Genomic DNA, 24,766 nt, shown 5'->3' with positions numbered 1-24,766 from the left:
GCAGTATTTCATAGTTATTGTTAGACAGTCTTGAACAGTATGTTATCATCTATAAGAAAGATTGAGAAAATATGTATTTTTATTTTATCATTTCTGTTGAGCAGTCTTCACTATTTTGTTCTTGTCCCGTTGCTCCGTTAGTCAACTTCATAGAATAAAAAATTGGAGAAACTAACATAGATGTTTCTTTAAGACATTCAGCCTTCTTGGATGCCTTGTAGATACTGTGTACAGCTTTATATGTGCGTCCACTTAGTAACTAAAATAAAAGTTCATATTTATAGATATCTATAATGGAAGAAATCTGTTGATTTATACACTGCATGTTTTGTACATGTCACACACATAGTTATGTGCATGGGAAACATTTTTAATACAGAAGATTAGTATTGATGGAAATGGATAAAGAATAACATCACTGCACAGGGTCAGAGAGGACGTGTAAAGATTAGGTAGAAAGAAGCATCTCCTGTTTGAAGAACTGGTGGAGGTGGAGCGATGCAGTCATCAGCAACTTTATATACGTTCTTGGAAGGAGCTGAATTTGGTAGCTTAGATCCTCTTAAGAGCTAACTTTCAAAGTTCTTCAGAAAATTCAAAAACCAAATATTAATTAAAAAAATCAGTTTGTGATTCTGCTTTCCTCAGTGCATAGATCACAGTAGCAGATACAAAATCTTCCCTTAAGTCCGCTGCTCTGTCTGTAGTGTAACTCTCTTCCTCTTACACATGATTTCTAGTTATGCAGGAGCTTACAGGAAAAAAAAAAATTGAGAAGTTTTGTTTCTCATAGCTTGTAATAGGTAGAATCTTACCCAAAGGAACTGTTTTAAGCCTCAGCACCTAAGTAGAAGATGAAGTGGAAATAGAAATTTGGGAATTTTTCTTACGTAAAACAGTTATTATCTCCATATTTTGTTAAAATTACAGGCAGGAACATAGTGCCTAATACTCTATATACCTCGTCTGTCTTGTATTCTGTGAAGTAATAGATTTGTCTCTAGAATCACCAGTTCAGTGTCCTTTACCGTAATAGTAGCTGCTTCTCAAAAATATTGCACTTGAATGACCGTTTGCCTTTCTACTTGGAAGATACTGCCAGTAAAAATTGTATTAGGAAAAATCTGAATGGAGAGGGGAAATGGTGCTGCATTTCATTTAAATTCATTCTGCATACAGAAGATAAGATACGAGCAATGACTGCATCATTGTCAAGAAGACAGAACTGGCTTAGAAACATGAGATACTTGTAAGGAAAGTCTCCAGAAAAGTAAACGTGGAAGAAAAAGTTGCTGTTGAGCTTTAAACATTGATTCTGAGCCTACCTGTTCTCAGGTTATTGCTGTTTGTTATCAAAGACCTCCTCTGATTTCCCTTCTTATTGCAAAAGTACCTGATATGATGGCAGCAGGCCAAGTTCATTCCTGTCCTCAGATACTTTCTAGTTGTGTTTTGGAATAAAAAGAAATAGAGGATCACCTCTGTTTCTTCTTAGATACATCACATTTGTAACAGGCAAGTGTTTGTCTCTTCTGAGACTGTGTACCTGCACTACTCTTGCAGGACTCCTCATTGTTTTGCTGCTAATGTGTTGTGTGAACCAGGTGCAAGTGCTTTGGTACCATCAATATGCAGATAAGGAGATTCAGCTCTTCATTCTCAAGAGCATGTTAACAGCAGTATGTTTGGTGACACAACTGTTGAATAAAATGGAAGTGACTCGTATTCACTCCACAAACAAGAGGGGAAAGCTTAAATTGGAATCAGGAATAACTGTAGAGTAGTGATTTAAAGGGTGTTTTTTTTCCCCCCTGGGCTACAAGTATTCATTACCAATATATGAATTAAGTAAGTCCTTAATATTTACTACCTGCTTTGAAATTGAATCTCCAGAGCTAACAATCCAAATAGCATCAGTAGGTATGAATGTAGATTTTTTTATAGTAGTAGGGTGCCAGCACCTTTGCATGGATCAATGAATATTTCTTCAAAAGTGCAGTTTACCAGCTTCAGCATGTATGCATCTGTATTCTTGAACTGATCCTAAAAGTTAATTGGATACTGCAAAAGGTGCAGCAGCATGCAGCAGTATATCGTCTGTGCAACATATTTGTGGGAATCTGTAGATTAGTACTTTATCTACTGTGTTGATTCCCAGTATGATTCCAGCTCTGAGTCCCCACTTTAGGAGGTCTGGATTAAGTGAAATGAGGTACGCTGAAGTGACCAGGAATTTCTTTGCATTAAGAGTGATCCATGAAGTTGATAAAATAAGCATATGTAGTGTGTAGTCTAATAATTCTCTTTTTGTGTTGTTTTGTTGTTGTTGTTTTCCATTTAATCAAATTAAAATCACATAATGGTTTTGCTTTGTATGCCAACATCCAGGGTACATCTGTGAGAAAAAGAACAGCTTTGGCAGAGGAAAAGCAGTCAAGTATTTCATCAGTTAAAAAATTCACTCTTTCAGGGAGCTCAGAGATAAATTTGGTATTATGATTATGGGCCAACTTTTTAAAAATTATGCTGAAAAAATTTGCACTTCAATGTTTGCTTAGTTTTAGAAAATAGCAACTAAACTTTGGATCAGTCCTTAGGGACTGTTGGTTGGCAGAACGTCTTTGGCTTGAGCTGTTATTCACATTACAGAATCACAGAATGACCCAGGTTGAAAGGGACCTCAAGGATCATGAAGCTCTGACCCACCTGCCTGACCAGGCCACTAAATTTCCATGTTTACTAGATCAGGTTGCTCAGGGCCCCATCCATCCTGGCCTTGAACACCTCTAGGGACGGGGCATCCACAACATCCCTGGGCAGCCTGTTCCAGGACCTCACCACACTCCTAGTAAAGAACTTTCCCCTAACATCCAACCTAAATCTTCCTTCTTTCAACTTAAAACTGTTTCCCCTTGTCCTGCTATTATCAGCCCTTTCAAAGAGTTTACTCCCCTCCTGGTTATAGGTTCCCTTCAGGTACTGAAAGGCTGCAATGAGGTCACCCCGCAGCCTTCTCTTTCCCAGGCTGAAGAAGCCCAGCTCCCTCAGCCTGTCTTCACAGGGGTGGTTCTCCAGCCCCCGATCATCTTTGTGGCCCTCCTCTGGACTCTTTCCAGCAGCTCTTTGTCTTTCTTGTACTGAGGGCTCCATACCTGGACTCCAGATGGGACCTCACAAGAGCAGAGTAGAGAGGGACAATCACCTCCCTGTCCCTGCTGGCCACCCCTCTCCTAATAGAGCCCAGGATACCATTTCTTTTCTGAGCTCCAAGAGCACACTGCTGGCTCATGTTAAGTTTTTCATCCACCAGGAGCCCCAGGTCCTCCTCTGCTGAGCTGCTCTCAAGGACTACTCCTCCCAGTATGTACAGGTACCTGGGGTTCTTCCAGTCCAAGTCCAAAACCTTGCATTTTGCTATGTTGAACTCCATTAGGTTCATCCAGGCCCACCTTTCCAGTCTGTTGAGGTCCCTCTGAACAGCATCCCTTCAACTGCACTACTCAGCTTTGTGTCATCAGTAAACTTGCTGAGGGTGCACTCAATTCCATCATCAGTGTCATCGATAAAGAGCACCAGTCCCAAGACAGGCCCCTGGGGACACTGCTCATTACTGGCCTCCACCTGGACATAGAGCCATTAATCACCACCCTCTGTGACCTTTCAACCAGTTTCTTATCCATCAAATGGTCCACCCATCAAATCCAAATCCCTCCAATTTGGAGATGAGGATGTGGTGGGGGAAGCATGTCAGAGGCCTTGCTCAAGACCAGTTGAATGACATTGGTCACCTTCCCTTTGTCAACCAATGCCATCACTCCATCATAGAAGGCCAAAAGACTGGTTAAGCATGACCTTCCCCTGGTGAAGCTGGCTGTCTCAGATCACACGCTCATTCCTCAAGTGATCGAGCATGTCATCCAGGAGGAGCTGTTCCATGATCTTCCCCAGCACATAGATGAGGCTCACTGGCCTATAGTTCCCCAGGTTCTCCTTGCTCCCCTTCTTGTATATGGGAGTGACATAACCCTTCCTCCAGTCACCTGGGACCTCACCTGACAGCCACAACTTCTCAAATATGATGGAGATTGCTTGTAGATATTAGAGGAAAAGTTCAGGGTGATTGTACATGCTTTTATTTTAAGTATTTAAAACAAAATTGGATACCTCTAAAACACCAGACTTTTCATGCGTGTAACTTTCTCTACACCCATACAATCAGTTTCATAGAGGTTATTTATTTTCCACTATTAGTGCAGTAAAATTGCTGGATTCCTACTATTTCTGATGCTCTGGGTTCTACCTCTGTAAAAGTTAGATATGCAAGTGCAGTTATTTCTTATGGGGAAAAAAAAAAACACACCGAAAACACACAGGTTAAAAGGAACCTATAGAGATTGTGTAGGTGTTCTTATCAGAACAGCTCTATCCTTATATCTAGTTGGAGTTTTCCATGTTTTTGCTTCTATCTGTTGCTGCTTACTACTGTGCCCATCATCAAGAAGAGTCCATTTCTATCCTCAAAGACAGCAGTAGCTGAACAAAGCAGGTCTATGATGCATTCCTTGTTTGACTGTTAGACTTGTTACTGGAGATGTACTAGGCAACCCAGCAAAGGCTGGACATAATGCTTTTGGTGCAGTCTTACTTGAGTAGAATCAGTGTCCTATCTACTGACTATGCTCTTAGTAATTAATAGAACGAAAAATGTGATTGTTAAAAGGGTGTAGAGCTGACTTGTATTGTTTGTTGCCCCTAAGTGTTTTTCTGCAAAACTGTTCTCTAAACTGTAAGTGCACAGTCTGTATTAATGTACACGGTTGTTCTAGCCCATATACATTTTCTTCCATTGACCTTCATGAGGTTCCATTTGTCTAGCCAGCCTGGACCCTAACTCATGTTAAGTTTCTTATCCACCGGGACCCCCAGGTCCTTCTCTGCAGGACTACTCTCAAGTACTGCTCCTTCTAGTCTGTGTATAGGCCTGGGATTCCTGCACCCCAAGTGCAAAACCTTGCATTTTGCTGCATTGAACCTCATTAGGTTCACCCAGGCCAACCTTTCCAGTCTGTTGAGGTCCCTCTGAATGGCATCTCTTCTTTCCACTGCATCAACTGCACCACTTAACTTGGTGTCATCAGCAAACTTGCTGAGGGTGCACTAGATTCTGTTGTCTGTCATTGATAAAGGTGTTAAAAGAGCACTGGTCCCAAGACAGACCCCTGGGGACACCACTCAGTACCAGCCTCCACCTGGACATAGAACCATTAACCGCCACCCTCTGCCCATGGCCTTTCAGCCAGTTCCTTATCCATCAGGTGGGTCCACCCATCAAATCCACATCCCTCCAATTTGGAGATAAGGATGTGATAGAGGACCTTGTCAGAGGCCTTGCTCAAGTCCAGGTAAGTGACATCAGTCACCTCCCCTTTATCCATCATAGAAGGCCACCAGATTGGTCAGGCATGGTTTTCAGGACAAAGCATCATTGTATAGTTGGAATAATACAAGTGTATAATTGTAATTACAGAGTAAACAGGCAGCTGGGGGGGTGGGGGTGTCTAAGGAAAGACTCACCAGAGCTGAGGCTTTCAGTCAAGATGGATGCTCACCAATGTTGAGGCTCACTGTAGAGACCCCACACAGAAGCAATCTCCACAAAGAGATGCTACCTTAGTGGTGGTCAGCCCTTAAATGGGATCTAGGAGTGGTGGAGTCAAGCTCCATCCCCTCCCAAGAGCACAGCTGAATTACCTTCACTTGTGCTCCCACATTGACTCATCACTTGCCTCAGATGGTTAATCAGAGGTTCAGGCTGTGATCAACAGTTTCCCTTACAGTCACAAAAAGACAATTGTAAGTACTCTGATTATAGTCACAAGTTAGTAATGTGTGATCAGTGGTGTTAGCAGGTAGATTAGCAATCACATGTGGTCGCTGTTAGATGCCCTTTTTTTTTTGTCTCCTTGTTGGTCAGCCACTCTGTAGCATCATTGTGATGCCTTGTCCCTTTCTGTTTCAAATTATTAGCTGAAGTCAAAAGTTCTTCAGTTAGAGGTAACTGTTCTCTAGTTAGTAATTAGATTCAAAGAGCTTTCAAATAATCTTTCAAGTAGACAAACATTCACCTTGGAATAAGCATTGTATATGTGCTAGTAGTTAGCAGTCTTGGCATTTCTAACTGACCCATTCCCTCACCGTAATTCTTCATAACTACAGCTGAGACATTCATTATGTGGTACAAAGCAAATCTGCCAAGTTGTCTCTGCTGTGCTGTTATTTAGTATAAGGAAAATTCTCTTACAATTTCTATTGCATTAAAATCAGTGTCAGAAAGCAATTCTTCTGTAGTTTAGCATCCCTCACTAAAGATGCATTTTTTTCCTGTCTACTTAGGTAGTCCCAGGATAGTTTTTGCATCTCCTATGGCCTTAACAAACATCTAGTTTCACACTCGCTATTTATCATGTCCTAGTTCACATGTCCCTTATCTGTATTCTGCTAAAAGGTGGGTCATGAGTGGTGTCAGCTTACGAGCCTGGACAGACTATATCAAACTCAAATTGAGCACATGCTCTTGCTGTGTCACCTCTTATTCACCTCCTGATTTTATGTATTGAAAATGCTTGCTAAATGTAGATTTAATTAGTCAGAGCGTAAAATCATTATAGGGAAAGTTAATAGGCAGAGTCAGGAGTTACATAGAATATCAGTGGTATAATTCACAATAAGGTTGGGGGAACTGATTAACTGTAGATCTGTCTTTGTCTACATTCTTATTCTTTAAAAACATATTTTAGAGGTAGTAATGCAGAAAATTTCAGATAGCTTCTGGTTAAATGACATAGATGGAAGGCTATTTCTCAATTTCTGGAAATATTTGATAGGCCACACAGGTAGTGGACTGTAAGAGAATTTATTTTTAGAGTGATAGCATTTTGTGTACCTTGGTTGCATCAGTCTCAATTGTTCTTTAATGTTTTCATTTTGTAACAGTGGGAGGCTTCATGTATTCTGCTTAATGCTTGTTCTAGTTGTTCAAAGTAAAAAGTGTTCAGTGTCTTGTTATTTTTGCAAAAGATTCCTTCTGTATTTTGACCCAGAGAAGGTTGTCACCTGGGCTTGTTTTGTCTTCTGGTGTGATTTGCTTAAGTTTGCCAGACAAAGTTGCCTTCAGCTTGCATGGGGTAGCATGGAGAGAAAGGGGAATGGTCAAGGAGTCCATTTGATATGTTTGGTTAGTGTTTAGTCCTTTTTACTTCTATATGTATCCTTGACTCTCAATCAGCTGTTGGTTACAGGAAGTTTACCTTTGATGTCTGTAAGCTGAAAGGTGCAATAAATGCTTCCTTCACACAAAACTTGGAGAACCTGAGTCACTACAGTTGTTTCTACAGGGGAGAGTAGTGCAGGTTTCTTTGTTTCACCTTTAGGTCAGCATGTGTGCTACAGAGCAATACAAGGAGATTTTGGCCTGTAAAGTCCAAAGTCTGGAGGTGTCTTTGCAGGGATAAAATAATGGCTTGCATCTCAGATTTCTTGTAACTTTCGTTATTTGGCAAGAGCCTTGTTTCACCTCATTCCATGCTGTAGTCATTGTTCTGCAGGTAAACCCAAACTACCCTTTTCTCTTTCCAGGTCTCCTGCAAGCGCAGAATCTCTTAACGCAACTACCTCAGCAAAGCCAAGCCAACCTCCTGCAGTCTCAGCCAAGCATCACCCTTGCCTCGCAGGTCAGCCTTATTTCTAGAGTATATGAGTTTCAGGGGGGATTTGAATTGTTGTGAGAGAGTAAGCCCTTTGTATCTCAGTTACAGGAGTAAATACAGCTCTACTACAGGTATAAACATACTGATAGTATTGAATTTGTCTTTCTGGATAAATTCAGTTTAGAACAGAACTACCTGTAACTTTAGTTTTTTAACTATCCACTCGAATATGCTGTATATATTTTTTTGTCCACATGCTTAGTTTTTATTTTTAGCTGAAAGTTTTCATATTTGGCTTTTTTACTTAATGGGACTAGATGAGCATTTGATTTCTTGTATGGTTCTCTTGGAAAATCTATATGTTTGTGAAATTCAGAGGAGCAAGGTGTGGGCTGCTCAAAAAGAGGATTACAGACTGGTATCCCTTTTAGAGATTGCAGTAGTAATCTGTCTCTATTCTAGCTGAGTTGTTTCGCTGTTATTGTCAAGTCACTGCCAGCCTTATTAGTTACCTTCTGTGAAAGTGTCAGAAATGCATTAAAATATTCTGTTAGATATATGTTAAAATATTAAAGCTCTATGATTAAGCTCTCAGACAGTAAGAAAACCAATTCTAAGATTGCACGTGCCTGCAAATTTAATTTTGCTTCTCTCTGTGTTTTTCTGTGCAGTTTAGTGACATGATTGCATGCTGTTTCTAAAATACTGTATAATATCATACAGTATCTTCCTGCCTTGGTTACATGTGAGAAACTTTTAGTCTGTAATAAGATGCCTGTTGTCTATCAGAGTCTTAGAAAACTACATTTTCTATTATACCACCTATACTACTTCTCATGTGCCATGCAGAAAATGGAATTCGTCTCACCTCTATAGCTCATACTTCAGTTAGCAGCATGACTCCTCACTAAAGATTATACTTGGATTTTAAAAAGAAGTATCAAAGCCACTAAGGAAAAGTAAATTGCACGAATGAGATGAAGTCAATAAAACCAGTGAAGTAATTATTCACTATGTTTAGCATAAATTTAAAAATAATGGGGTACATATGTCTGCAATCCTAGAAAGATCATACATGATCATATTATTTCTCAAGTAATGGAATTATCAATGCTGACCTTCCTCTACCATCTGCTATGCATTACACAATACTACTGCACTAAACCAGGAGAAAAACAACAGCTATGTAAAGACTCAGCAATGTATGGAGCATTTATTTTAGAACAGCCATTTCTGGATCTTTGCAAGCTACTGCGGTGTTGCATAAACTTGAGAATGAGTTGTGCTGAAGGAGCCTGTAGATTCAGAGCTGGATGTAGGACATAAAAGCTAATCAGCTGAACTGAATATAATTTGAGTAAAAGATTTGTCTCTGCATCTCAGGTTATACATTGCATGTGAGAAGTCAGAGGTTTGAGCCCAAAATATGTTTTCAGTGTTTTTGCTGCACTTAAAACCTAAACTGCGCAATACCACGTTTTAGTGTATTTTGTTCACCTGTTGATACAATGCTTTTTTTCTTTTCTCTTATTTATTTTTTTTAGCAATTTCTTACTGCTGTATCTAGTATGTTGATATTCAGGAGGAGTGAGCCTTGTGCTGACTTTCTGGAAGATTTACCTTTTATGCAGAAGTAAAATAAGATCTAAAAGGAATGATTTTATTTTTTTTTTGCAAGTTGCCTTTACTTAATTTCTTACATTGTCAGTCTGTCACCCTTATTGTTGAATGTATGAACAGAAGGGTTAAGAGAGCGATGTATTTTTTTCCTTACTCAGGTTGTTGAGTCGCTCACAAGAGATGGCATTAGAGGAAATTTGCTTTGTGTGCTGTCCTTTTAGGTGCTCACTGTTCCAGGATTATACAGGAGAGTTCAAACTTTTGGGCTGATGACAGTCTGCCAGTTCATACAAGTAGTAAACTCAGTTTTAAAATGATTTAAACTGAATGAATACCAAGCTGTCTATAGCTAATAGAACTGTAACAAGTACGAGTGTTCAGCCCTTCGTTGAGTGGCTTCTGTAGCACATGAAAGTTGCTGGTTATCTGCTGCACTGAACATCTCGTAGGTTTCTTTAATGGGTTCTGTCAAAGCCTTTAAAAGACTGTCATATTAATACAGTTTTCTGAGTTGTGTTTGCTTGTTTTTGAGAAGAATGTAGATAAATGTAAAGAACTTTCAGATTGATGGAAATGTCAAATTCATTGATCTTTCTCACAGAAACCTCTCATATTTTTTTTCTAAGGTTATTTTTTGCTAGTTATTCTTTGAAGTCTGATTTTCGTGTTTTCCTTGCCCTCTATCCCAATAGCCAGCAACCCCAACACGCACAATAGCAGCGACCCCCATTCAGCCACTTCCACAGAGCCAGTCAACACCAAAGCGAATAGACACTCCCAGCTTGGAGGAGCCCAGTGACCTTGAGGAGCTTGAGCAGTTTGCCAAGACTTTCAAACAAAGACGGATCAAACTTGGATTCACTCAGGTGAGACTGCGTACCTTAGTGCCTACCAGTGTGGAATCTGAGGTCTCATCTTTCAAGTCTGGAGGGAGACTACAATTCCACCTTTTCCTAGGAGTACCTTCTTAAATAGGGTTATGCTCTGGCCTTTATGTAGGGGATTTCTAAGAAATAACAGAAAAAGCCATACATCCATCTTACATCCCTGTTGGTTTTAAAGCATAGCCATTTTCCCAGCAGGTACATGCATTTACCAGCTCCAGATGTCATTGCATGTGCACTATCCATTCTGTAGGATTTAAAATGAATGGGACAAAGCACTTTAAAGCTGCCTTCAGAAGTACAAAGTTCCAAAAAAAAAAAATCCTACAGCACAATTAACTGCTCTGTGTGTTTAAAAAAAAAAGTATGTCACTACTGTGGAGTTGCTTTAGTTGTCAAAGGGTTTTTATCTCTCAAGCGTATTTTGCTATTAAACATCAATGATTTCTGTATTTAATGCTTTTGCTGAGGTTCCTAAACAAAACCTGAAAGGACTGTCACCTTTGAAGTTCTCTCCTTGCAGAGATGAACTGGAATTGTGGTTTATTTTGTTTTGTTTAAAAGCTCAGGAATACCAATAGGGCCGAAGAATAGTGATCTCGAATGTAGTGAAAATGGTTGAATGAGGAGTACAATTAGAAGTACAATACGTTTCGTTATTCTGTTGAAGGGAAATACCGCTTGGGTGCAAGAGCCCTTTTGTATCAGTATAAAAATGAAATATTGTACTACAGAATTAAAATAATCTGTCCAGGTAAACAATTCATTTTGTCAGGAGCCCATGTTAAGCACAGAGGTGTTTTGCCAGAAGAAACAGCAAACAAAAATCCAAGTAGGTATTTAAAAGTCTGAGCTCAGAGCAGTCAGTCCAGAATATGTGATTTGTCCACCCTTGGAATAAGTAAACCTACTCTAGCTGAAACTATGTGCTGAAGTCAGATTTATTTTTCTGGCAGAGCTTTAAATGTTTGAAAAATCAGGGTTCATAATGAAAGTTCCTGGCAGCGTCTTAATTATAACTGAAGAACAGAATGTTCCTAGTAAAATTAAGTGCATTTTGCTGGCATGTGTGCCTCCTTCTCTTCCTTCTTTCCACTAGAGGGAGGTACAGAAATGTAACAGTAATAGGCACACATAAAAACTGGAATAAAGCAGAACAGAATAGAGTAAAACACAATAGCTTCCCTACAGCCCGATTGAGGAGGTTTATGTAGATCTTTAGCTATTATGTTTAGTCTGTCCTACTGTGAAATGATTATAAAGGCTCAACGGAGACTTTTTAAGCTATGGATTAACCCTTCTATTTTGACCCTGTTACAAATTTTCTGTGGTCAGGAAAAACGATCACAGCTACTCAAGCTTGCATTTTAGTATTTGCTTTTTAGCTTAAAAACAGCAAACAGAACAAGCAATAAAATTGCATTTGATCATTCCTGTCCTACATTAAGTGCGTATGTATATATTTATTATATTCTAATAACTTCTATTTAATTATGGAATCGGAGATTACTTCAGTTTCCTGTGGTTGGATAAGCAGACTACCTTTCAAAGGATATAGTAAATTTATTTCCAGTAGCACTGTAAGTTTTTTAAAACCCAGCCCACCTCTGTTTTTCAAAGATTGTTTGCATAGCAAACGGATCACTTACTGTATTCTACTTTCTGAGTAATATAAAAGACACTGAATTTCAGCAGTGTCCTCCCCCAAAAGAGTCTGTAGTAGATGTATTCATATCCTGTTGTCTAACTGTTTTTCTTAAAAGTGGCTCTGTCTCTGACATGCAGAGTTGCAGTGAAAGTATTGCATCTTAGTCTTATTGCAGTTATGGGACTAATTGCTCAGGACAGATCAAAGCTATGTGAACAAACATTTTAGACAATGTTATTTTTACTCTCTAGAGGATATTACCTCCTCTAGTCCATCTGAACTTCATAGAATCATAAAATGGCTTGGGTTGGAAGGGACTTCAAGGGTCACAGAGTTCCAACTCCGCTGCTGCAGTCAGAGTTGCCAGCCATTAGATCAAATTGCCCAGGGCCCCATTCAGCCTGTCCTTATAAACACCTCTGCAGTTGGGGCGTTCACAGCTTCTTTGGGCGACCTGTTCTAGCACCTCACCACTCTCTCAGTCCCCTGACATCTAATCTCAATTTTCCCTCCTGTAGTTTAAAACCATTCCCCATTGTCCTATCACTGTCTACAGACAAGCACGCACAATAGTGGTGTACCTTATAATGAGTCTTATTTAATTACTGGAGTGTCATTCAGTCTACAACATAGATCAGACATGGAACATTCTCTGTTCCATCCAGACTTTCAGTAGCTCATCCCAGAATATGAAATTCTTGCTCCTACTCATAAATTCCTTTGCCTACATCTGCAGTGCTGCCCTGCCACCTTTTTGGTATTGAAAACTACTGACAAAGAAATGGTTAACTATTCATTTTAAATCATACAGTAAGTATCAGTAAGAACAACATAGCTATCAGAATTAAATTTGGTCGGGCACTGGAGCAAATTTCATAGATCTCTCTTCCAGGACATAGACCAGCTTATGGTTAAAATGGTTGACATAGCCAGGTTTTCTTCATAAACTCACTAGAGCATCCAGGTTACTTCTCTTGGAATGATTTGTGAGTTTTGAAATGCACAGAATCCTGGGATATGAGTAGAGATTTCCTCAGTTTTCCTTTCCTGTTTGAAGGGCTTACAAACCAATTGTTCTGGTCCTCTTCGAAGGAGTTTGTTTTCTTCATGCAGCCTGCACAATTTACTTACCAAAGGCTTTCTACCTTGCTTGGATGTGACCACTCTGCATGCTGTTGGTTTATTTGTGTCAAGCTGTGGTTGTGGATCTGATGTAAAGGAAGGCGAGCAAGCTTTATGTGCCATCCAACTAACTCAGTCGCAATTAAACTCCACTAACTGTGCTCAAGCTCTTCAGTCTGTTCTTCCAGGCTTTTTATCCATCGCCTTTTGTGTTAAAAATATAAATAAATAAGATGATTTCTAAATTAAACTAATTTATAGCACATAGTAAGAAACAGTTAAATTTTCTGAAAAGACAAGACCTTCATGCTGTAAAACAAAACCCAAAAGCATGCTGTTTATAATGACCGTGATCAAGAATGGATCTTTATCTTTTTTAAATGAGACTTTCAAAGCATGCAGTACGTGGTGGCTGCATACGTATACTGGAGCAGAATGTCTGAAAGCTAGCTAAAACTGAGTTTTGAAAAGCAGTAACATGTAAAGAGGTGATCATCTGTCCATTAATTTCATGGCTAGCTTTTGGCAGATGAATATTGGTAGTGGAGACTACCATTAATCATTATTTGAAATGATTGAACTTCTTGCCTGCTTTGAAATGCCCATCTATGGGGAGAAGTTTGATTTGAACATCAGAAGATACTACAAGTTCAGCTATGAGTATTTCTCCATTTATTTAAATATGACTTCAATTTGTAGACAAGCCTCATTCGTCTCTTCAAGAGTGTTTTTCTACTAATTTGAGGACATAAATTAACTGTATTTCTGCTTACTTGAACTCTTCTTCGTTGATGTGAAATACACACAGACTTAAATCTGCTCCCAGAGAGAGTTTGGCCTTTCCCTATTTATTTTTTTTTCTTTTTCTTTTTTTTTTTTTTTTTTTTTAAAGAATTATGAGAAAAATTGCAGGTTAATATGCAGTGGAATGTTCTGAGTAATGATAATGCTAAGAAGAAAAAGCATGAGGGATTTCCTGGAAAGAGTTACATAGTTAAACCGACTGAGTGAAGTTTGAAAACGTGACATTTCTTTGTCTTTATTCGCGTTAGCGTGAATCTTTAGCGCTGAGCAACTTTCTGTGAAACTGAATTCCATGCAGTATAGGAGTCACTACATACTCAAGGATGTCGACAGGATTCCTTGCTTTGGAAGTACCTATGTTAGTGAATCCCTTTTTTCTCTTTCTTTGTCCAGGGTGATGTTGGGCTCGCTATGGGCAAACTCTATGGAAATGACTTCAGCCAAACTACCATCTCTCGCTTTGAAGCCTTGAACCTCAGCTTTAAGAACATGTGCAAGTTAAAGCCGCTTCTGGAAAAGTGGCTCAATGATGCAGGTGAATGAGTCTGTGTATTTCTTCACCAGCCTACCAAAATCAGTAGGATTCTGAAAAACTCTGGAAAAAATGCTTCGCTGGTGCCCTTATGGTTTTATGAAGCCACTGATCTTGTGTTCATGGGACAAAAAAGGGTGTAGAAATAAGTGTCCCTTCTTCCCTGTTCGTGTGCCCACGTATGTCTGAAATAGCTCCCCTGTGAAATTCCAGAATTTTGTTCTACAATCAGCTGAATAATTGCATGGGGTGAGATGTAACGTGTGTCATGGTTTTCCTTCTTCATGTATGTTAATGCATATAACTTCTAATCCTTCTCTAGCTTTCTTTTTCAGATGTGTAATAAGAGAGAGTTGCATGCTTTGTTGTTTCAGTAAGCAGAGCTTATTGCATTCATCTCCTCCCACATCCCCTGTGTGCATTCTTTTCATCTCACTCCAAGAGTCCTTATGAGCACTCTATTTCTCTCCATAGGAAGAGTTATTTTTTAGGGTTTTTTTTTTCTTTCCAGAATGATTTTTTTTTTCCTAGGGAGAAAGTTACTCATGATGCCAGTGTTATAGTGAAAACAAAAAGAAGGAGAAAAAGAAAACAAAAAGCACCAGAAAATGGAGCTTGGATGGTGGTGCTAGGTGTCAGGATAGATAATGTTCGTGCTGTCAGCTTTTTTTCTTTTGAGTGTACGGTTGTACATAGTATAAAACTGATGGATCTGCTAAACCGATGGCACAGACGACTTGTGCCTTCCTATTTGTATCAAGATGAATAGAGCTTTATGCTATTACCTACAGTATTCCCTGAAATTTTGTAATTAACTGGATTCAGTGTGGAACTCTTTTTTCCATGCTGGAACAAGGAAATGTCGTTCTGTTGTGCTTGACAGGTGCAACCTTAGATAATCTGGATCTATGATAGAAAACATGAAGAATTACATACCGACTGCTGTAGTCCACAGGACAGAAATCCCCAAACAGCTGACATGAGGGAATGTCATACTTTGCTTTTCCTGCTAACCAGAAGAAATACTTGGATCTGTAATGTGGAGCTAAAGACTGTTAACAGTGCTGGGTTCCTATGCAGCCTGGAAGCTTGGAACCATAGTCTTTGGCTCTCATTCAATTTCTTGAAAATCTTTGAAAGAAAGATTCGGGTGCCTATAAAGGTCATTTGGCTATTTTTGGGTAAAAGCAGGCAGCAGAAGCATACCAGTGATCCATTCCGTTATGTTACATTGGAGTGCTAGAATTCACTGTTACAGAACTTTGTTTGTTCTGTGGGATTTTCAGGATGGAGAAGGGATCCAGCAGATTTTTGGGTACTGTTACTGAAAAAAATAATAATATAATCTAGAAAATAATGTAGTGAATGTGCCTGCCCATTTGAGCCTACGAGAGTGGTGTTAAGCATTATGAACTGTGTCATCTACTTAATCAGGCATAAACCCCAGTGCATAAAGGGGTCTTCAGTGTTACTCAACCATAATTGGTCATTTTGATTGAGCTTCCTTCTGGAACCTATCGGTTGGTTTGCACTTTCTCATGCAGAGAGGGTTAAAAGTGCATCTTCTCTTTGCTATTCTGTGGAGCCAGAAAGGATAGAATTGGCAGTTGACAACTGGAGACCTTCTAAAGCTAAGGAGAGGGAAACTCGCCTTATATAAAGCCTATATGTGTAGGCTTTCTAGCAGAGCTGCATAGCACAGACTATCTGCTAAGATCTCCAGAGAAAAGAGGTTTAATGCTGTGAAGCTGGCTGGGAGCTTCTTCTTCCTGTACTGTGTTGCAGAGTAGGTAAAAGAAATTTCAGATCGCTCAGATTTTTTCATAGTTTGTGGCTTATTGCTGTGGGGTGTGTACATCAACTGCTGTGTTTTTTCCTTAAACTGTAGTTGCAGTCTGAGAGTGTGGTTTGGTATGAGATACGGGAGAAAGAAACTTTGTATAGGTAAAATAAAAGGGGTACTCTGGTAGAATACAGGAGCAAAGACAGCACCCTCCTGGGCTTAACTCATAGGTTTTAAGTGGATTTTAGCATGCCTTGCACAGGTGAAGAACACTTACATTATAAGTTGCACTGCATTCAGATAAAATCTCTTTATTTGTGTTAATTTATGCATTTTGTTTTACAGAAAACCTCTCATCTGATTCAACTCTCTCCAGCCCAAGTGCCCTGAATTCTCCAGGGCAAGGAATCGAAGGCGTGAACCGTAGGAGGAAGAAACGCACCAGCATAGAGACCAACATACGTGTGGCCTTAGAGAAGAGTTTCCTGGAGGTCAGTGATGCTGTTGTTCAGGTCAACCTTTAAAGAAACGAAGAAACTTTTGTTTAATGATGCACCTGCTAGAATGAAACCATTACTGCACTATTTAGGAAGATGCATGTACTAGAGGAGGTAAATTCAAGGACTGTTCCAAGGAGAACATGATCAGTGTCTATTTTAATTTAAAAAAAAAAACAAACAAACAAAAAAAAATACAACCCAAAAAAACCCATACATACAACCACCCCACCAAAATCTCATTGGTTCTTAAAGTTCATTGACTCAGTGATTTTTGCAATCCAAGGTGCTGAACAGTAGCTCAAAGCTTGAGGTTGTGCACACTGAAAAAAAAAAAACAAAAAAGCAGACTTACCTTTTCTGAGTATGGGTGAACAGGTAACAGTCGCAACATACATAACATGGACATTAGGAAATATCTGGACATTAGGAAATATTACTTCTCAGAAAGGGTAGTCAGGCACTGGAATGGACTGCCCAGGGAGGTGATGGAATCACCAACCATGGGAGTGTTCAAGAAACCTTTGGATGTTGTGTTGAGGGATATGATTTAGCTGGGAAGTATTGGTAATGGTTGGACTGGATGATCTTCTAGGTCTTTTCCAACCTTGATAATTCTGTTATTCTGTGATTCTGTAACATTCAGTTCTTAACTACCTTTATGCAGCTGTATATGCAGATGTATGTTCTGTTCGTTAACTGGAGATGTTAAAAGAAAGCTGTCCAATCAATACCCAGAGTTCTTAGAAGGATAAACTTACAAGTCAGATCCTTTCTCTCATAAAGACTCATGTGGGCTTTGTCTTCATTACCCATCTTTAAGGAATGTAGCTTACCGTTGGCAGAAATTTTCCTATCACTTGGAAAATGTAGGGCAAAAGTATCTATTATGATCTCTCTCCAGAGAAAGTGCCACTGAGCAGATTCTGTGTATATATAGCCTATCCGGATTTCTGCCTAGTGGAGGAGAAGCTATAACATAAAGCGTATGAAGGTAATTTCTCACCTTTCAAGTACTTGTTTCCTTTTCTCAGAACCAAAAGCCTACCTCGGAGGAGATCACCATGATAGCTGACCAGCTAAACATGGAGAAGGAGGTGATCCGCGTTTGGTTCTGTAACCGGCGCCAGAAGGAGAAAAGGATCAACCCACCCAGCAGTGGTGGAACCAGCAGCTCGCCCATCAAAGCAATTTTCCCTTGCCCAACCTCACTGGTAAGAATCAAGAATCTGTGTTGACAAAGACCACTGGAAAAGAGAGTTCTGCTCTGCGCTCTGTGGCAATTGCATGTGCTACACCTTCTTTGTACAGCAGATTCATTCTCACAAGTGTGTCTTTTACTGGCATTTTAAATGTCCTTCTTGCATACTACAAAAGAGAGAGAATGCTTAAATATCAGGCACCAATCAGGTCTTCACTTATTTTATTTAGCAAACTCATGTCTAAGTATTCTGGCTAGGGAATTTGCATTTAGGTTGTTGCTTTGGAAATATTCCAGATAGTAGCCCATGTTTGTATCTGGATTTTCTCTTGACAAAACTGTTTTTATAATATAACAGTAATGCTTGGCAGTTCTACCCCTCCTGCCTTATGCTGGCTGCAGTGTTAAGTAGGTGAGCAGCAGGAAATGGTGTCATTTGGAGACCTAAGTCATGAAAGTCTGGTGTTACTGTTGTTGTCACTTTTATTCAGGAGTTATTATCAAGAAGGCACGGAACAAAGGAGAAAAATAGCTAATACTCGTGTAATTAATTTCCCAAACTTGTATTTACCTCAGGTAAACACAAACTTCATGAAAATATGAGTAACAAAACACTTGCATCAAGGTTTCTTCAGCTCCTTTGCTACCAATGTCCATGGAGGTCTGTTTTCATAAATAGAAACAGTAGCTATTAGATTTCATAGTAGCTATGCCAATAGGACTGTGGTGGAATTTATGTAGCCTGTAGTTGTCCTTTTGTAGTATTTATTCCACCTCCATCATTGTAGTAGCTAATATCTTCCAGTACTTCATTAAACCATTAATTTTGGTGATGTGTCATTCTTTACCTTCATCCTTGTCTCAGGATGTGTGCATGCAAATTCTTGTTTCAGGGGAAGGGATATGTTAACTGTGCTTAGTCCTTTTTCTTTTTTTTTCCTCTTTTTTTCCAGTTGGAAAGCAAGGCTACATGCCTTGCTACCAAAGCAGAACATAGTGAGGTTGGTTAAAGTGTGCAAGAATTGTTGGACTGCAACTTAAGAATAATTTCTCTACATACATTTCTTTTTAATTACTAATGGCCATTGTATATAAGAAATTGAAATGTTAACAACAGTATCCATTTTATCAGTGGTATTTCACTAAGTGTTTCCACTCATTGTAATCTTCTCTGTATTGCCACTCAGATGAACGTTCCTTCCCACCCACCATCTAGTCTTCACTGGCTATTTGCTCTGTTGATTCCTTTTGTCAGTTCTGGTGACTGTGTCCATAGGGTGATTGGACTCAGATTCCTAATTTGGCTACAAATTAACTATGTGAAGAGTAGTGATTAATTTTTAGTAGCACATCTGGATAACCAATCTAACTTCCACCCTGACTGCGTTAGTGCTGGAACTCTGTGGCAGGATTGGAGGGGAATGCTCTTTTTGATCGTAACCTCCTTTTGCATTGGCTTAAGTCAGTCACTGTAACCACAAGGGTTAGCTGTATTAATTTTAGGTCAGTCACTGCCCTGAAATATTGATTGTGACTTTGGCCTTAACTGTTCAGTGGACAGTTGACAGATATGATGTGTAGGCTGCGTTAGTGGGAAGTGTACTGTATGTCTAGTTCTTCTTTATTTCATAGACTATTTGAGATGGATGGAAAGCTCTTAGACCTGTCCCAGTTGCCCCAGCCTTGTTTAAAATGTATAAAAAGCATTTGACTTCCTATAAGAGGATATGCAGCATGAGGGAGATTTTCTCTGATAATGGACTTAGGTAAGAGATGGGAAAAGAGAAAGGTTTTAGCATGTATTCTTAGCTGTGTTCTCTTGGGCAATTTTGAAGTATTAATTTATCTCGTTGGTGTAAAACAGCCTTCAAATATTACTGTTAGGCACTATTTCTTGTCAATCAAAAGTCCTTTTTTAAAATATATTTTATTTTTGTTCATAAGCCTACATCTACAGCCTTACTTCTTACGGTGTTTTTTCTCCACAGTACCTGCAGTTTAGTCATAGCTTGATTGTACTAAGATGCCCATGTGTTGAATAAGCTAATGTCAGTTGGATGTTTTAAAACTTAGAGAATTTTCCTCTGACACAAGGAAACCTAGCAAAGTTGAGCTCACAGGTTGCTTGAGTAAATGTGAAACATGAGGCTGTTTATCCGTGTAAACACATTACCCTAAATACCTTTCTTAAAGCTGTGGCCTCTCAATCATTTTATCAGAGAATGAGATTTTCAGCTGAAAAGCTGTTTAAACAAAGGAAACACCATATATTAATAATATATTTTGTAACTCTTTCTGTAAGAGTGGCTCTATTAAACAAGGTCCTGTCTTTGGCAGGAGGGATAAGTGGAGGGCCAACTTGCAGTCCTGAGACAGTATGGATATGACAGATATACCTTCCTTCACATGCTGAATAATTAAGAGTAAAGATATTGCTGGTAATAAGAGTAGGTAGTGTGGCTAGCCCACTGAATGCTGAAGTAATGGATGTAGAATCTCCCTTTCTAGTTAGTTTATATGCAGTATTTTCCCTGGTAATTTCCTCAGCCGAGGAGGAGAAGAAGGAAATGCAAGTCTAGTAGCTAACTGCTTTTGTCTTTGTAACAGTTGAGCAGTTGTATTCTTTTTTGACCTCCAGGTGGCAACCACGCCAAGCCTTGTGACTAGCAGTGCAGCTACTACCCTGACTGTCAATCCTGTGCTCCCTCTGACCAGTCCTGCTGTAACTAGTTTGTCAGTCACAGGTAAGGGGTGCATGCCATGACAGTTTCTTCACGATTCATTTATTTTTGGTTGTCAGGTAAATTACGATGTCAAACAAGTAATTGAAGTTCTATAGAGGTAAAGATTTTGTTGGATTTCTAGAATCCTTTGTTGTAGTTATTTGGGAGAAATTTAGAACTCTTTGGGATCTACTGCTTAAGCTTCTGTATAAAGTAGGTACTGCGTGTTGATGTGTGTATTGCATAATGAGATGCGAAGATGTTTCAGACAGGTATCTATAATCTGCTTGGCTAGAACTGGAGAACAGGAAAGAAAAATGCCTTTATGATAGATAAAGAATCTTTGGGATATTGTGAACTCATCTTTTGTGTGTTGGTTCCAAGTATTCCTCTTCTCTTTACTTTAAACAAAGCTCCTGGACAGGTTTGCCTTACGCCCATGTTAACTTCTACTGTTTTCCCCTTTCATATTATTCAGAAGGTCTTTCTTTATCTCAGTAGCAGTCACACGTATCTCAGGGCATCCTTGTCATTGTTCCACATTACTCCACTCTGAAACTTCACTCTTTGTGACCGTTTGGTTAACTTTCCTCGGGGAAAAAAGTACAGGTGATAGTGAAGTGAAAGGTGCCTCCTATTGCTAGCTTCTAGTGCTCCTCAGCCTCCTCTTGAAGTGTCATTCCATTGTAGACTGACACCCAAACTCAGCAAAGTCAGACATCTCGGTTCTAGAAGAATGTGTGTTTATCTCCCTTTCGGTTGGATGTGCAGTTCAGTTCAAGTGGTTAGTGGTTTCTGCTCAGTTATATCTGGCTTTTGTACTGATATAACCAGACTCAATCTTTTAGGCACAACAGAAACCACCTCCAACAACACAGCAACAGTGATTTCAACGGCACCTCCAGCTTCTTCAGCAGTGACATCACCCTCCCTGAGTCCTTCCCCTTCTGCCTCAGCCTCCATTTCAGAGGCATCCAGTGCCAGCGAGACCAGCACAACACAGACAACCTCCACTCCCTTGTCCTCCCCTCTTGGGACCAGCCAGGTGATGGTAACAGCATCAGGGTTGCAAACAGCAGCAGCAGCTGCATTACAAGGAGCTGCACAGTTGCCTGCAAATGCAAGTCTCGCTGCCATGGCTGCTGCAGCAGGACTAAACCCAGGCTTGATGGCATCCTCACAGTTTGCAGCTGGGTAAGGATGATTTTTTCGCACCCTTACAGGTTAAGTGGCAGGAGAGGGAAGGAGAATTCTTGGAATGATTTGTGTGGTCTTTTATGTACTGAAGTTTTCTGGTAGCTCATTTGGCAGTTTTAGTGTCTTTTACTTGAAATTCTGAGGGTTTGCTTATAGATGGTAGAAGTTAGCGTTCCCATCAGGGTACACAAACATGGTTTTTGTTTTACAAATGGAAAAGCTGTGTTGCAGTGTTGTTATTTGCAGTCATCTATCCCACTGCTGAGTTTGACTTAAGGACTGCAACTTATCAGAAATCATCAAATCATCTCAGATGGAGAGTTGACCTAGGCCCACTTGTCACCTCTGTATTCATTTCTCCCTCATGATCAAGAAGCTGTAAAAATACATAATGTGTGTTGTTGAAGATTTTGCTTTAAAAAACATTGCTCTGGGAGATGGCTCTTTGTTTCTTCAGTTCCTCTTGACTGACATCTGTCTTAGCTGAATCTAGGAGTTGATGATAGCTATCTAACAAGTTACAGTTTCCCAAAAATACATTACAGGAATATTTTACAGCTACGGTTAATGCAACGTGTACTTACATTGCCTGTACTTCAGGCACATGGCTAGCCACAGAGCTGAAAGGCAACATCTACTCAAGATACTGTCAAAAAAAAAAACAAAAAAAAGAAAAGAAATGAACTAAAAACTAGATTGAGGCCTTTCGTGTCCCCTCCCACCCCCTTTAAAAAACATATATGATCATGTAGTTCTAAACTATGGCCACCTTTTCCTAAAAGTAACACTCTTTCCCTTTGTCTTTGTTTCTTCCATGATCTTGCTTCCTGCAGAGGTGCCTTACTCAGTCTCAATCCAGGGACATTAGGTGGTGCTCTCAGCCCAGCCCTGATGAGCAACAGTACACTGGCAACTATTCAAGGTCAGTAAAGCACTTCTTAATGCATCTCTGTTGTACTTCCTTAGCTTTGTTGTTCTCTACCACAAAAAAAAAAAAACACAACGCTGACTCTTCAGAACTGGACATAAATATTGTCAGACTGGAGGTTTTTCAAAACTCAATTGCCCAAATTCATTGTATGTGTCACGGATTGAAGAGTGGGTGAAACTTCAGAAAGTAGAGTAGAATCAGGTATAATCTCATAGAGATTCACAGAAGGCCTTTAAGATACTGTGTGTGATCTGGAATTTACTTCCTTGTCTTTGCCCCATAGTTCTAGAGGCACACGTGCCTCCAGCAGGTTGGAGATATGCATTTTGTAGCTCTTCTGACATAAGCTTGAGCAGGGTTGCGCTCTTTCGAGATCTGTGGGAGAGCACTTCTGAGAAAGACTTGATCCTGGCTTCTTCTTCTCAAATGTCTTTTAAACAAACGAGTGAAAAAACCTCTACCCCCGAAACTCCTTACGTGGATCTTTAAATTCGTAAATCCATATTTGGAGGAGTAAAGCTTTGTTTTGCAATTGCCATGCAGTCAAAAATTTCCACTAGCTTTAAAAAGTAAGAGTTGTTCTCGCTGCATAGTTTGTCATCTATGGGGGGAAGAAGACAGTTGGTGCAGGTGCCTTAACATCTAGCTAACCTTGTGTATTCAAACATCTCGGGGGCTGGACTATATGGTCTCCCTTACAACCCTTACAAATCTGTGATTGATTCTGTGATCTTCTAAAGCAGCTTAACAAATCTTGTTTGCAGGGTCCAAGAAAGAACCGTTTCACAAAGGGTCACAGATAAATATATGAGATCTTAATCTAAGGCAGACTGAACCCTGTAGCCTTGTGAGAGTAAGTTGTAACCGCATTTATATGTCGTAATTTGAGAAGTTACTCTCAAGGTTACATGACCTTCATCTTGTGGTAACTGTTGTTTCCACTGAACACGCATCTCAACCCTTTCCAAGTTACCTGAGTGTACGGGTTTTTCTTTGGCAGAAAACGTAGAGCAGTGTTGCAGTAAAAGAGCTGAAGAAAAGCTTGATGGAATTAGCAGCAAGTGGACAGAAGCATTTTCATATCTGCAAGGTCTTATCCACCCTTCCTAAGGAGTTGTCATTTAAAAAGAGAAAAGGTTACATTTGATGTGTGTCGTTAGTGGTGTAGGAGGCATTCACATCAGGGAAGGAAAGTGCAGAGCCCTGTTGCTTCTAGGCACATTTGGCATTGTTGCTTACTACTGATGTTATCTCCTCCCTGCTTAATTTTCCATTTTTTAGCTCTTGCATCTAGTGGCTCTCTTCCAATAACATCACTGGATGCATCTGGAAACTTGGTGTTTGCCAATGCTGGAGGTACTCCTAACATCGTAACTGCCCCTCTGTTCCTGAACCCTCAGAACCTTTCTCTGCTCACCAGCAACCCGGTTAGCTTGGTCTCTGCAGCTGCAGCCTCCGCAGGGGCCTCTGGACCAGTCGCCAGCCTTCATGCCACCTCCACCTCAGCCGAGTCCATCCAGAACTCTCTCCTCACGGTGGCCTCTGCGAGCGGGGCCACGTCCACCACCACTACTGCCTCCAAGGCACAGTGAGCTGGGCTGAGCTGTGCTGCCAGCAGCCTTTTTCACTGTGCAGTGGGATTGGCTGCCAGTGGGGTTTATGAACTGAAAAATGTGATGGTCATCCTCTCGCCGTGTTGCTGGGGACAAGGGAGAGAAGGAGAAATATTCAAACAAAACAAACAAACATAAACAAAACAGAAAACAAAAGCGAAACAGGAAGGATTTAAAGCTGGGACAGACATTTGCCTAATTTTATAATAAACACTGTCTTTTCAGGATCGCTTCATGGATCGGAGAACTTTCTAACCAAAAATGTAAAAAAAAAAAACAAAAAAAAACAAAAAAAACCCAACAAAAAAAAAACCAACAAAAAAAAACCACAAAACAAAACAACAAAAAAAAACACAAAAAAAAAAAAAGTGAAAGGACTACTTATCATTTCCAGCAGTCACAATGACAAGTTAAGGTGGGTTATCAGTTCAAACATAGGACGGGGATTTCTTGTTCCTTTTTGGTCTAAATATCTTTCTTTTTTAATTATCATTTTATTGGTCTG

General features: G+C 39.8%; 1 protein-coding gene across 10 annotated transcripts in view; it reads left to right on the top strand.

Annotated features, from left to right (window-relative positions):
* The window catches only part of POU2F1 (POU class 2 homeobox 1), a 108,675-nt gene extending 84,149 nt beyond the window's left edge, over window positions 1-24,526 (top strand). For 9 of the 10 annotated variants that reach the window (XM_072361238.1, XM_072361095.1, XM_072361019.1 and 6 more), the window contains 9 exons: window positions 7,636-7,730; window positions 10,019-10,192; window positions 14,178-14,319; window positions 16,445-16,590; window positions 17,631-17,810; window positions 20,436-20,541; window positions 21,369-21,714; window positions 22,551-22,639; window positions 23,930-24,526. In XM_072361238.1, coding sequence (XP_072217339.1) covers window positions 7,636-7,730; window positions 10,019-10,192; window positions 14,178-14,319; window positions 16,445-16,590; window positions 17,631-17,810; window positions 20,436-20,541; window positions 21,369-21,714; window positions 22,551-22,639; window positions 23,930-24,240 — 1,589 coding nt within the window. In that variant the 3' untranslated portion in view covers window positions 24,241-24,526. The remainder of the gene's footprint in view (window positions 1-7,635; window positions 7,731-10,018; window positions 10,193-14,177; window positions 14,320-16,444; window positions 16,591-17,630; window positions 17,811-20,435; window positions 20,542-21,368; window positions 21,715-22,550; window positions 22,640-23,929) is intronic. The other variant, XM_072361298.1, reaches the window with a different exon arrangement.
* Window positions 24,527-24,766: the final 240 nt, after the last annotated feature.

This window comes from Excalfactoria chinensis, chromosome 1 (assembly GCF_039878825.1).
Source record: "Excalfactoria chinensis isolate bCotChi1 chromosome 1, bCotChi1.hap2, whole genome shotgun sequence".
NCBI classification, from domain to species: Eukaryota; Metazoa; Chordata; class Aves; order Galliformes; family Phasianidae; genus Excalfactoria; species Excalfactoria chinensis.
Note: the sequence above shows the minus strand (reverse complement) of the source record. Positions and strands in the feature narration are given on the sequence as shown.